At 40.1% G+C, this 12,312-nt stretch overlaps 1 protein-coding gene across 6 annotated transcripts in view; it reads left to right on the top strand.

Annotated features, from left to right (window-relative positions):
- EXPH5 (exophilin 5) overlaps positions 1-12,108 on the top strand; it is a 34,511-nt gene extending 22,403 nt beyond the window's left edge. For all 6 annotated transcript variants that reach the window (XM_068670500.1, XM_068670537.1, XM_068670530.1 and 3 more), the window contains 3 exons: positions 847-895; positions 2,254-2,380; positions 4,227-12,108. In XM_068670500.1, the coding sequence (XP_068526601.1) occupies positions 847-895; positions 2,254-2,380; positions 4,227-9,577 (5,527 nt within the window). In that variant the 3' untranslated portion in view covers positions 9,578-12,108. The remainder of the gene's footprint in view (positions 1-846; positions 896-2,253; positions 2,381-4,226) is intronic.
- The last annotated feature ends 204 nt before the right edge of the window (positions 12,109-12,312 follow it).

Raw genomic sequence — 12,312 nt, 5'->3', positions numbered from 1 at the left:
TCTGGGTTTGCTTATCTGTAAGATAAGGGTTTGTAGGCTAGAATGGACTCAGCAAAGTCGAATATTGTTCTTGTTCCTTTCATTTCTTTATATATTTATATGTCTGCAAGTGACCCAGGAGAGCAGCATGCCTGTGATGTGCAGTGCTTCTTGGCTCACTCTGACAGCTGCATTACTCACAAACACTCCAGCCAAACCCTTGCAGTCCTGTGTAGCTTAGGAAAACAGACAGGCTTTCTATTCTAGTACGTCTTAAAAAATGATAAATAAAGGCTGTTTGGGATGGGTAGCAGCAAATTCCAAATTTACACCAAAACCAGTCTGCTGTCTGTCTCACCTCCTTCACAGGGACACAGCACAGCTCTGCGTGTATGTAGGGAAATATGGCAGAGAAAAACAGTAGAGTTTCAGATAAAAACAGTTAGCAATTTTTTATACATGGTTAACTCCAGCTATTCATAGTACCTGCTACATTACTGTTCTTTGGAAAAGGAAGTTATAATATCCTATTGTAATGCTGGATTTAAACAAAGACTTTATGGCTGTTGTAAGCATTAAGATATCAGTAGGTTGAGATCATACTTGGCTGTGCAGGTAAAATATTTGCAAATTGACAAGGCCAAACCAAATGGTAAATTTCTCCAGCATTTTTGCATTTTTTGGTTAGCAGGAATTTTTTTTTTTTTTTTTTTTTTTTTGGGGGGGGAGAAGGGATTCATCATAGGGAAGACTTTTTTTCAAATGCCTTTTGGTAGTTGTTAAAAAGAAACTGCTGGTTATTTACTACTGCATAAAATGATTTCATGTTCCGTTTCCAAGCCAACATTTAAACCCTTCTCCTCACAGATATGACAGTTCTGCTAGCACAGCTCCGAAAGTGGAAGAAATGGCAACGGTAAGCATCTTACCAACTTTATTTGCAACAATGTGTAAATCACAGCTCTTTCCAAATACTAATCCCCTTCATTTAGGCTGTTGATATAATATCTTTTTTAATAATATTCTTGCAATTCTTGTTTTAAACAGTGAGTAAAATGTGCTGTGAACCTGTTGAAGGCAGTGAAATGAGCTTGCCCTGTTAACTATACAAGTCAAAAACTTTTCTAGGTAATACTGAATCTAGCTCTGATCAGTTTTCAGTTCTCTCCTATGATGAGACTACTGCATGAATAATGTCATAGCCCAAACTCTTCACATCTTTTGGCAATTGTAACCAAAGTACAAACAGATAAAAACTGACTTTGAATAGTTTATTTGCTTTTTTTTTTCCTTCATATGTACAAGAGTGAAAAATGGTAGGTGACATGGGCAGGCAGTAAGCTAAAGTGTGCTCCTGCAATGTTTCCATGCACAGAATACCCATGTATATGTGAATTTTGACAGTAGAAAAATAACTTTTGGTTGAATGTTCTGTGTTAGAAGCATAAGCTCAGTTCAAGTATGAGAAACAAATTTATATCTGATGTAATTTATGTGTACTCTGTTGAAATAAACAGATTTCCTCCAAGGATTATATTTGTTATTTTAATTACTTTATTGCCATGTATTACTAACATGTGTTTTGTCCCCTTCAATTGTATGGTATAACCACAGAGGGGACTAAGAAGGTGTACAGTATATAATCAAAGCTATAGAGGAGGTAAATTGGCCACCACCCTTCTCTCATACTTCAAAAACAAAGGGATAATCTTTATTAATATGTGACTGAGACAGAGATCTCATTAGGATTCACAGAATCCTGGCTATTATACAAATACACTGCTATAGCTGGGTAATTTTTATGAAAAACATGGGGAAGGGTCTCAGCCAAAATAAAGCAGCAGAGGGTGTGAACCTCTCCAGGTTGGCGTGTAAGCTAAACACAGACTGATGGGGAATAAAACAACATTTTTCCTGCTGCTGAAGGCATCACAGCCCCTCAAAGTGCTGGCTTAGCTGTAGTATTGAAACTATCTAATAGATCAGATGTGGGAAGAGAAAATGCTGCAATACGAAAATTGACTGTGACAATTATTCAGTTTCTGTTGGGAGTTCTGTGTGTAGATTTTAAAATGTGCTAGTCAAGGAAAAAATGCTTTGGAAAATTTAAGAGATAATGTACAGTGAGGATGCAAATGGAAAAAAAATGAGTAAACTACACCTGTTACTATAAGGTTATTATATGTCCAACACGTACTACAGCATGAGGACCTGATGAGCAAATCTACTTATATGCATAGATCTAAAATCACATTGCCTTACTCTTTTTAACAGGCTGAAATGTGTAATTCCCTGATGTCAACTGATACAGCTGGTCATTCTTTTGATGTAAAACAAGATGAAATGATGGAAAAAAGCACACAGGAGTGGAATGAACAGCTAGAGAAGGAGTTTTTCAGTGGTAAGTACACGTGCTTACTTTGTTCTGATACTATTGCTGTCAGAAGTGACTATGGTGAATAGTTTCTTCTGCAAAAGCTTGAGCTGCAAAGATATGGCTTATTTCTGGTGCAGTGGACACTTTTTTCTGGCTTTGTCTGCTCTGATGCAGACTTTAAGATGTGTCACTGGTCCCTCTTAGAGCACGTGTCTATCTCTTGCTGATCCAGTCCAGAAGAATCACATCTGAAAAGCGTGCGTCTCCCTCTGCTTTATTCTGGCAGGAGCCTATATTCTTTCTGTAGATCTAGACACATAGTTATGGGAGAAGTATTTCATAGCAGTTTCCTGCATGCATAATTTTGATAATGAATTACTGGGCCTGCTTTTATGAATTGTAAGGCCTCAAGCCACAGAAGCGAGAGGCATTATGGCCTTCAGTTACCTTTCTGGAAGCCCTCACAGAACCAGTCTTATGTTGCTGGTTCTTTTTTTCTGACTGCTGAGAAGCGAGGCAGGATCAGGCCCAGATGATGGGTGTGCTGCCACCCAAAATTACAAGAGGTCACAGCTGGGATTGAAAGCATGATCAGGAAGCAGTGGGTGAGTTGGCAGTGCTGGAAGCAGGGAGCACTGCATGGTGGACGGTGGTTCTTCAGAAACCCACATGCCCATCGTCACTTTTGGGTATCAGTCGTAACTGCGCACATTTGCCCGCTGGCAGAAAAACTCTCCAAAGATTGGCTGATGTCCTCAAAACAGAAGACTCAGAAACGACTCCTGTTTTTTCTTGTGCTAATGTGACTATCTCAAAACTCTTCTCTCTTCTGTGCTGAAGAGAAACTTAGAAAACCAGAACAATTTAGAATCTGTTCTCACTTTTTATTCCACCCATATATACCCAACAATGTTTTCTTAGTGATCTGGTATGATCAGCCCAGATTTGTTTGGATTGATCAGTCAGTCTTTTTTTATTTAACTGAGTTAGGAAATGCTGTAACAGAACTGCCAGATCCATTTGTGGTTCTGTCTTGTGTGTGCTATTTTCAAAATACAGAAAGAATACAGTTAGCAAATGCATATTTTTTTTTTTTGCCAATAAAAATGCTGTAAATACATTGCTGTTACTTAGTCTTATGACTGAATATCTTGGTTAGCTGAGCTGCACAGTGTTTAATTCCAGTTCTTGAGAGTGTCTATAACTACAGCTTTGTTGCTAGAATGAATCATAGGTTCTTAACTATTTTCTTACCCTTTTTCAACCAGAAAATGCCATTTTCAGTGTCCATTTTAGAAAAATAAACAACAATTTATTGAAGAACTTATTTTCCAAATGAAACAAACAGTGGACTTGTGAGACTACTGAATATGCTTGTTTGATGATTTGCAGATTTTTGTGTTTCCTTACAGTTAGATCGTAACTGCATGTTGTGATCGCACGAGGGTCCATGTTTGCTTACAAGCATAGGGAATTCTTTTCAGGGATTTTTTGCTTACAGGTTATATTTGGGAAGTTTGCCCTTCCCTCCCTCTTCTCCCTCCTCCCATGAGGAAGCTAGTGAGGAAGAATTCAGACTTCAAATTGTTTTGTTTTTCTTATAAACAGCATGAAGACCGACATTTACATAAAAAGCATTTCTGAGATCAGTCATGGAGCAGAGCATTTTTTTTCCTTGTAGTCATAATGGGTGGCCACTGAAAGGTCCTGTAGATGAGGAATGTGTGGTTTGGAAGAGGTTTTGCATGTTGAGAAATTGACTTCTTTCAAAACCCATCCTAATTATTAACATAGTACAATTTTAACAAAAATAGTCAGAAGATTATTAAGAAAACAAAACCAAGTATCTTTATTTTTTTTCCCTGTGCAGTTCTAAGTGATCTGGATGACCAGCTGGCCCAGGAACAATCCCAAGATCTGCTGGACAGGCCGGTTTCTACCAGCAGTGCTTCAAGTGTGCAATACAACAGAGGTGCCTTCCCTACTTCAAAGAGACAGACTGCTAGTAGAGGGCAACACAGAAATGACTGGAGTGACATGCCTAGCACGTTTTTCCCAGATGGACTGAGAACAATAAGAGCCAGAGATGAACACAAGATTTTCATTAGACCAAGGAAACTGCACAGTGCGTATATGAACTGGCAACAAACCTTTCAAGATGATTATAAATACGGTGATCCAGTCGATGGCAATCCTCATCTGCTAAGCAGCAGGCTGTCTACTGTCTCTTTTGGGCGGTCTTCAGAAGGTAGCTTATATCCTCCTTCCGTAACGCAGAACAGTGGATTTAGGCACAAGAGTTACATGAACAGGGATACAGCTGGCAGGAGTTACTCTGTGTGTTCCCTTCGGAGATGCCCGTCATCGGTGTCTTCTGAACAGCTCTCAGCATCTGGTTTACAACATCCGTTGACAAGGGAAAGCAACAATGGTTTTGTCCCAAGGTTTGGTCGACAAAACCCAAAGAGAATTCCTTTGTCTTCGATCGTATGGAACAATGCACCAGACTCTCCTGGACAAACATCAGCTCAAGAAAAAATGTTTAGAACCCAATCACTGATGGAGTTTCATGCCACAGACCATGGTAGATATCCTAGCTCTTTGCAAGAAAACAAGAAATACACATGTTACCACTCAAAGCACCAGTACAGAAGATCTATTTCAAGCAGTAATTGCTTTAGTAGAGTTAGTTGCCCTGACAGAGCTACTTCTCCATTGTCCTTTGATAACTGGGAAAATTATCCATTATACCAATCAGAAAATAATCTCTCCAGGTCATACCATAGAGATAATTCTCACAGCAAGTTGTATGCAAACCAAAAAAATTCTTACGGAAGGAGAGAGAGTTATCCTTGGACTGATTTTCCTCAATACCACAGTGATGATGTGTTTCTTTCTCCTGATGCCAGCTTTGAAGTGATTATGGCTAATTTAAATGACCAGCAATGGACTCATACAAGGAATGCCAAGTTTTCTTCACAGCACCTGCAGAATGATTTTCACATGTGTTCTCCAGAAAATACAAATTACAGAACAATAACAAGAAGTGCAAGCAGAACTTTTTCAGAATTCACTGAGGGCTGTCAGCCTTGGCTAAGTTGTAACTCTTCGGTTTCTTCAGCTATTATCAGAAGTGATGAATCAGTCTTACCTAATCTGAAGGACCAAACAAAACCTATAGGACTGAAAAGGAATTCAGTCATTGTTACCCAAAGAAGCACTAAGGCAGACTTCACACAACTAGAAAATGTTGAAGGTATGAAACTGCCAGATGAAGTGGATGTTCAAGACATGCCATTACGGTCTGTTTCTCAACAAGCAGATACAAGCTACATCAACGCCCAGAGTTTTCCCTCAAATAACTCTGCATTTGCCATGTTGCAGGGTGATGCATCTCTCATTAACTCACTGAGATCAAAGAGACAAACCCAAGCCAGTGCCAGAACAGATACTGCAAAAATGGATGCATCAAACAGCGATAAAAGAAATGTACAAATGAAGGAAAATGATCGCCCACTCAACAGCATATTCAGTCAGCATCCCTGTCTTCTGCCAGCTGATGAGAGCAGAAGGGAACCTTTTCTTCCAAGTCAGAAGGAACGGAAACATAATCTGCATTATGTGAGACAAAGAGAAGGCATCAAGCAGGATAACCGGTGTGCAGAAGCAGTTAACCAAGCTCCTCCAAAGGGATTTTCCTCACTGCTGAATGTTGCTTCTGCTCCATCCACCGAAAAATTATCAAACTGTCGAGGCACGTCCTGGCCTCCTGACTGTTCATCTAGTTCCTCACCAAGCTTTCCACAAGCACTTTCTCATAAAGACAATTCTAAATGTTTAGGAACGCTAACTAACTCTTCAGCAAGTTGCACAGTTACTGAATCTCATGCAGGAGGTGGAAAAACAGCTCAAGTGAGCAGAATTGGTGTTACCAAGAAGATTTCACAGCAAACACCACAAAGTACAAGCACTTTAGTTACTAAGGACTATAGTGGACAATTCAATGCTAGTTCTCCACAACACAGAAGTTCTGGAAGTATTTATACACATGGAGACCCTGAGACCTCTGAACATAGTTTAAATTATTTTTGCCTTGAAAAAGAAAGTGGGAAAATAAGGAATGATTCATTTGGAACTGAAAAGCTTCACAAGCAAGACAGCTTACTGAGACATACCAGTAGCTGCAGCATTACTGGCTCCCCTAGCAGAAGCAGCTTTAAGTCTTCTGATCCACTTGTTATTTATTACACTTTACCTAGAAAATCAGCCAGCATTGCTGGTAGTATTATGTCAGATACACCCATCTCTTTCCCTAGAGAAAATAGAAGAAGTATGTATGATTGCTTAAGGTCTGAAATCCCAAGTGGAGCTGATGCCTTTTGTTCTAGTCAAAGAGATGTGTCTTGTTTAGAATCAAAGCGCTCCTTTTTAACATCAGCACCATTAAATGCTGCTACAAGTAACAGAGATAGAGATTACCCCAATCCTTTAACCAGAAGTCCTAATGATTCAGTAAGTGGCAGCACGTCAGTTGAACTGAGTGATAGATGTAGACATCTAAGCAGAAGAGAATCCTCTGTGTTTTCGGACTGTAAGGAAGGGGGAAACGGTTTGCAGAAATATAAAACTACAAGCACGTTTACAGTTTGTGTTGATGAAGATCATGTCAAGTATCATGAGCTAGTTTCAATTTATTACACTTTGCCACGGAGGCATTCAAAAACATTTTGTAACCTCTTCAGGGATAATGCAGAGGATGCAGATTTACCTCTTTCTGATGACAATTCTCAGACACCGAGAATACGAAGCAAGAAGAATGAAGGTCACGTGAGTTTAGCAAATGTTTTTTTCCCCAGTACTTTAGAAACAGAGGTGCCTTACTATTCTTCTGACCAAGTATCTTCAGCTCTGGTCACGCCTCAGAACTTAGAAACTGCTGTTAACAGTGAAGAAGAGAATTCGCACTTCCCTCCTGGCTCTGAGAGGGTATGTACTGCGAAGTCAGTGAGTACGGTCAATAACAGGAAGGGTAGTTCAGCAGACCTTTCAGTAACAGGCAGCATCCTTCCTGATGTGGTGACAAAAGACATTTCTTTCGGTGGTCCACAACCCATTGCAATAGCGGCTAACTCAGGTAAGACCCTTTCTGATACTTCAAACAACCAAAGTACGAAAACACATCTGAAAGAAAAGGAGGACATTTCTCCAACAGCTGCACCACAAACGTCCACTTTATCAACCCCTCCCAAGCCAGACAGACTTTTAGACAACTCTTTTTATTCTACTTCAACAAATAAGAATGGTGTACAGAAGGGAAGCTCTGCAAACTGCTATCAGCCTGCTACTGTAAGTACAAATAAAAATCAGAAGAGTTTACTCCTCCACAGGAGGGAGAAGAGTTCTCGTGGAAGGATCAGTAACACGGAGCGTGCTGATGGGCCACTGCCTCCCAGGGAGGACGCAGAAAGGGACAGTACCAAAGTCAAACAGGGAATAAATTTCCTCCACCAAACCACCCCTCTGTATAATAACAAATGCAGTGGACTGCAGTTAAGAGCTGATACCTCAAGAAGTAATGCAAATGATTTAAACTCTCCTAGCAAAATGCTGTCAGAGTCTCAGAACAAAGCATTGAAGGTAAGCACAACTTCCAGTGCTGATCGATCACTTCAGCTAGACAAAACGATCAGCACAGATAAAGATGAGTTAAAGAACTCAAAAATTAAAAAAGAACAAAACTCAGAGAGTACTCAGATGGGTAAAGACTGTAGTGGTTTGCAGGAATCAGAAAGGCCCAGTGAGGGTAGCGCGAACATTAACAGTAAAGATAAAGCCGTCAGGGCTGCACAAGACCAAAAATTAACACAGAGTGCAGAAAACGAGAGCAAGCTTCTCTCTGACTGCACAAGAGACAAAGTCAAAGATATAGAAAAAAGGAAAAACAGAGCCTCCATTAAAAATAAACTGGCAGCTGTTTGCAAAACCAGCCGAAAATTTTCAAGTAAAAATTTACCCCCCAAACCACACATAAGTAATATTTTTTCACAGAATGATGGGAATGCCATGTCTTTAGAGGCCAGCATGTCCCCTGACTCACTGGTTTCAGCAGATTGCCATCAGTCATCTCCGCAGTCTGAGAATGAAAATCAGAATAAGAGTCCAGACCCTGACAGGAATACACAAATACAGAAAACAGCTGAGAATAGTAAGAGTGAAAATGTGAATGATCCTTCTTTGCTAGTTAACAACTTAAATTGGAAGTCTTTTGCAAGCTTATACACCCAGAAGGAAGCCATCAGTCCCAAAAAGACTACAATGAAAGTAGAAAATAGGCCAAATCTTTCAACCCTATTTCCAGATAAAGCGGTAGCCACAAGAAATAAGAATTCCCAAACGCTTGATTTGGGGTTAGAAAACAGAAGCCAGCCCACCTCACTCAGTGCTACTACACCAGACCCAGTGGTTGGTGAGAAAAAAAGAGCTAGCAGCAGTGCTTGCAGTCCTCCCCTGCCACTCTTAACTGACAAAAACTCAAACACATTTGTAAATAATTGCTTGCAGACGGACATATGTCCAAAGCAAAATCTGACTTCTCAGACTGCGCTTGGCGAGCATCAAAACACCGCCCAGTCCAATAGCTTAAAAAACGCCAACTTGCAGAGCTATCTGTTGTGCAAGAATCGAGCAAAAAATCAACGAGAGCGTCACCTTTCTGAGGGTATTTGTGCTCAAGATTCCCATGAGACCTTTGCCTCTGGAAGCAATATTCTGCCAAAGGACAGCATACATGGGAAGAGGTTTAAATCTTCCTCAGAGCTGTTGTCTTGTGATGAAAATGAGAACTGGGCATCAGACGATGAGAAATGCTACAGCACTAGGAATTTGATGTATCCTTCCGTTGAATTTGGTATATTTGGCAAAGAACAGCAGCTGGCCTTCCTGGAAAACATCAAGAGGTCCCTCACAGAAGGGCGATTATGGAGACCTTGTCTTCTTAACAACCCTGGTGCTCTCCGAGATGGGGAGACCCCTTCCATAAACAGGGCTACGCTTTTCAGCTCGAGTTCTGCTGGGAGCAAAATATCATCAGCTGCCTCATCCCCCCGAGAGCTGACGGACATCTATCAGGAAGACCCAGCTACTTACTCAGACTCGGACTCTGATACTACCACAGACGATGAATATTACCTAGACGAGATAGATAAGGAATCAGAGCTGTGACAGCCTGTGGTACGAAGATGGCAAGATAGCTCAGTCGTTTTGGGGCAGGCAAAAACATGTAAAATACTTTGAGCCAGTTCTTGTGCTGCTATAGATGGGCAATCTTAAGTTTCAAAGAGGTTGGTAGTTCATGTTAGCTGAATGTTTTGAGTTTTGTATTAAATATGTGGCTTCACTATTGTTGTTTTTTCCTGGCAGGGGGGAAAAAAAATCCATCCCCAAATATTACCTTCTGTAGGTAAACAACTGTAGGGCTTTGGGCAGTGTAGGGCTAGAGATGGCTTTCCTCTGAGTCAGCAAGCAGTGGCTCAGGCTGCTGCCAGCTAGGTAGAACAGTGCTAAAATAGATAAAATCTTGCTCTAGCTACATCTTCTTACAAGTTGTAATAGGAAACCAACAGGTTACATTGCTGATAAATGTTTCTCCAACTCTCATTTACCAGACCAAGTATCATAATGCTGATCCATCCCACCTAACACCCACACGAAATGAAAATAATCACTTTCTACAGCGTATTTTGTAGGAATGCTCTTCTTCTGTATTCTTGGGAGGCATTGCAGCGATGTCCTGGTGGCATTTGCTGTGCCAGGCAGTGGCCGTGTCATGTGAGGTGGGTTCCATGCCAGGAATTTTCTCCTCAATGAGCTTTGTGTGCTACAGGAGTGCTGCTAACGCGCTTGAGCAAGGGCCGTAGCACTGCTTAGTGTAATAGGAATTTTCACTGTTGGAGAACTGTGAAATTGCCATGGATGTTAACACAGATGAGCATGGAAATCTGCTTTTCAAGCGTGCATGCGGGCAGATTCACAACCGACACAGCTTTGGCTACGGTTGAGATGAATTGCCAGGCTTCTGCCGTTGACTTGGAACAGATTAAGTTGGATTAATAACCCAGCACTTTAAACCATGCGAAATGTAAAAGGATTTACCCTATTTCCTATGCAAACCTTGTAGTTGAATCCTAAGTTGTCCTAGCAGTGGTAAGACGAGCTGAGTGGTGCAACCTGTGGCTGCCCCGTGCGGGGCACCTCTCGCAGCGGGCGCTGGGCTGGGCCGCCGCCGCACAGGTTGGTATTTTTATCCCACGAAGCAGGTGAAACTGGTGAAAAGTGCTCTTTGCCCTTTGCTAAATTACCACCTCTTTCTGGCATTTTCCCACCATTCCCACTGTCACCATGGAACTTTCTATCCTTTGAAATGAAGCGCCGCAATTGTTTTCCTGCGGCTTTTCTTCGGCCACATTAATGAATGTTGTGTTATTACTCAGTAGCCAAAACTCATCCCTGGCCATTAAGTTTCTAACTAAGCTTTGATCTGTTTTTATATGAAATAGCAAGCCAGAAGATAGTATTTTTAAATAATTATGCATTTGTTTCTATTTTAATAATTTCATGTGTGATCTAAAATGTTGATCCATATTTTTGATACACTTTTTAATTCAATAAAATTTCTGTAGGAAATAAATTTCTTATATTTTTGTAACTGGAAGGACGATATACTGATATTTTAAAATAATATATTTTATCAAAGCAAGCAGTGCTTGTCTCACCAAATACTCCACAAGAAACTAAAGATGAAAAGATAGTAGGTAACTGGTGTCCTTATCTTTTGTACTGTAAACTTCGTTAAAGAAGTGGGTCTAATTCAAATCTATACTGATAGATAAGTATTATTACTTTATACTAAGATAATTTGTCTTGTACATAAAAGGACTAATATAAACTATGTATTTATGGTCAGAATTGATCTCTAAAACATGTCTGTCTTGGAAGAATGTTAAGCGTTTGCTGACATATGCAAATATGCAATAGTGGAAGGAAATAACTACCCTGTAACTGTAATCTTGTAAAATGTGGTATTCTAAAGAGAAATTACGTTTTTTTCTGTAAATGGTTCTATATGTTTGGGATCCTGTAGAGTAAGCCAATAAAGCCAGCTGAGTACCAGCGAGGAATTTGTGCTGTACATTTCTGCAAAATATGTTAATCTAAAAACTGGGAATACCAGCCTCCGTAAGTTAAAGGATAATAAAATAAATGTTTACAAGGGAAATAAACAGTCATACAGATTTGCTTGACTTGAAGGGGATGGTTTAGAACATGTTTATTTGTAAGTATTTTCTACCTGTTAATAGAAGTTGGATTAAGTTCTCACCCTGTTGGTGTAAAAAAAGTTTTCTCATTTGCTTTGCTGTGTATCTACAGCAAACCAGGCAGCTTGATTTAATGTAAACAAACCAAAAAACAGTTTCTGGTAATAAATCAGTTGTGCATGACTGCAGCCTGTTGAGGATCCGTGATTTAATATTGACACTGAATGATGGTATTCTCGAAACCAGTTTGGTGAAAACAGGGAGAAAAATCCTTTGAGTAGCAATCAGCTCCATTCAGTTCAGCAGAGCCAGATTTTGATACCTTCGCTCTTTCAAGCTTTTTCTTTGGCAAAAGTATATTATATAAATGCTCATAATTTATAGGATTTTCATACCTGAAGTTACTTGTTTGCAATAAACTGCATTCAAATGAACAAATGCATTGGTACTGCTTATTTTTTTTCACTTACTGAGAACATCACAGAGAATTTATCCAAAAATAAATAAATAAATAAAACACAAAATACAGCATTTTAGTATTGCTGCCAGGGTGTTGCTGGGCAGTGCTGCCAGGAGCTCCAATAGCAGAGGTTTACAAGGGGGTATCCACCTTTGGTCCATCACACAGCTCTAGGCAAAGGT

Source organism: Anas acuta, chromosome 1 (assembly GCF_963932015.1).
Source record: "Anas acuta chromosome 1, bAnaAcu1.1, whole genome shotgun sequence".
In the NCBI taxonomy this organism is placed as follows: Eukaryota; Metazoa; Chordata; class Aves; order Anseriformes; family Anatidae; genus Anas; species Anas acuta.
The sequence above is the reverse complement of the archived record's forward strand: the minus strand, read 5'-3'. Positions and strand labels throughout refer to the sequence as shown.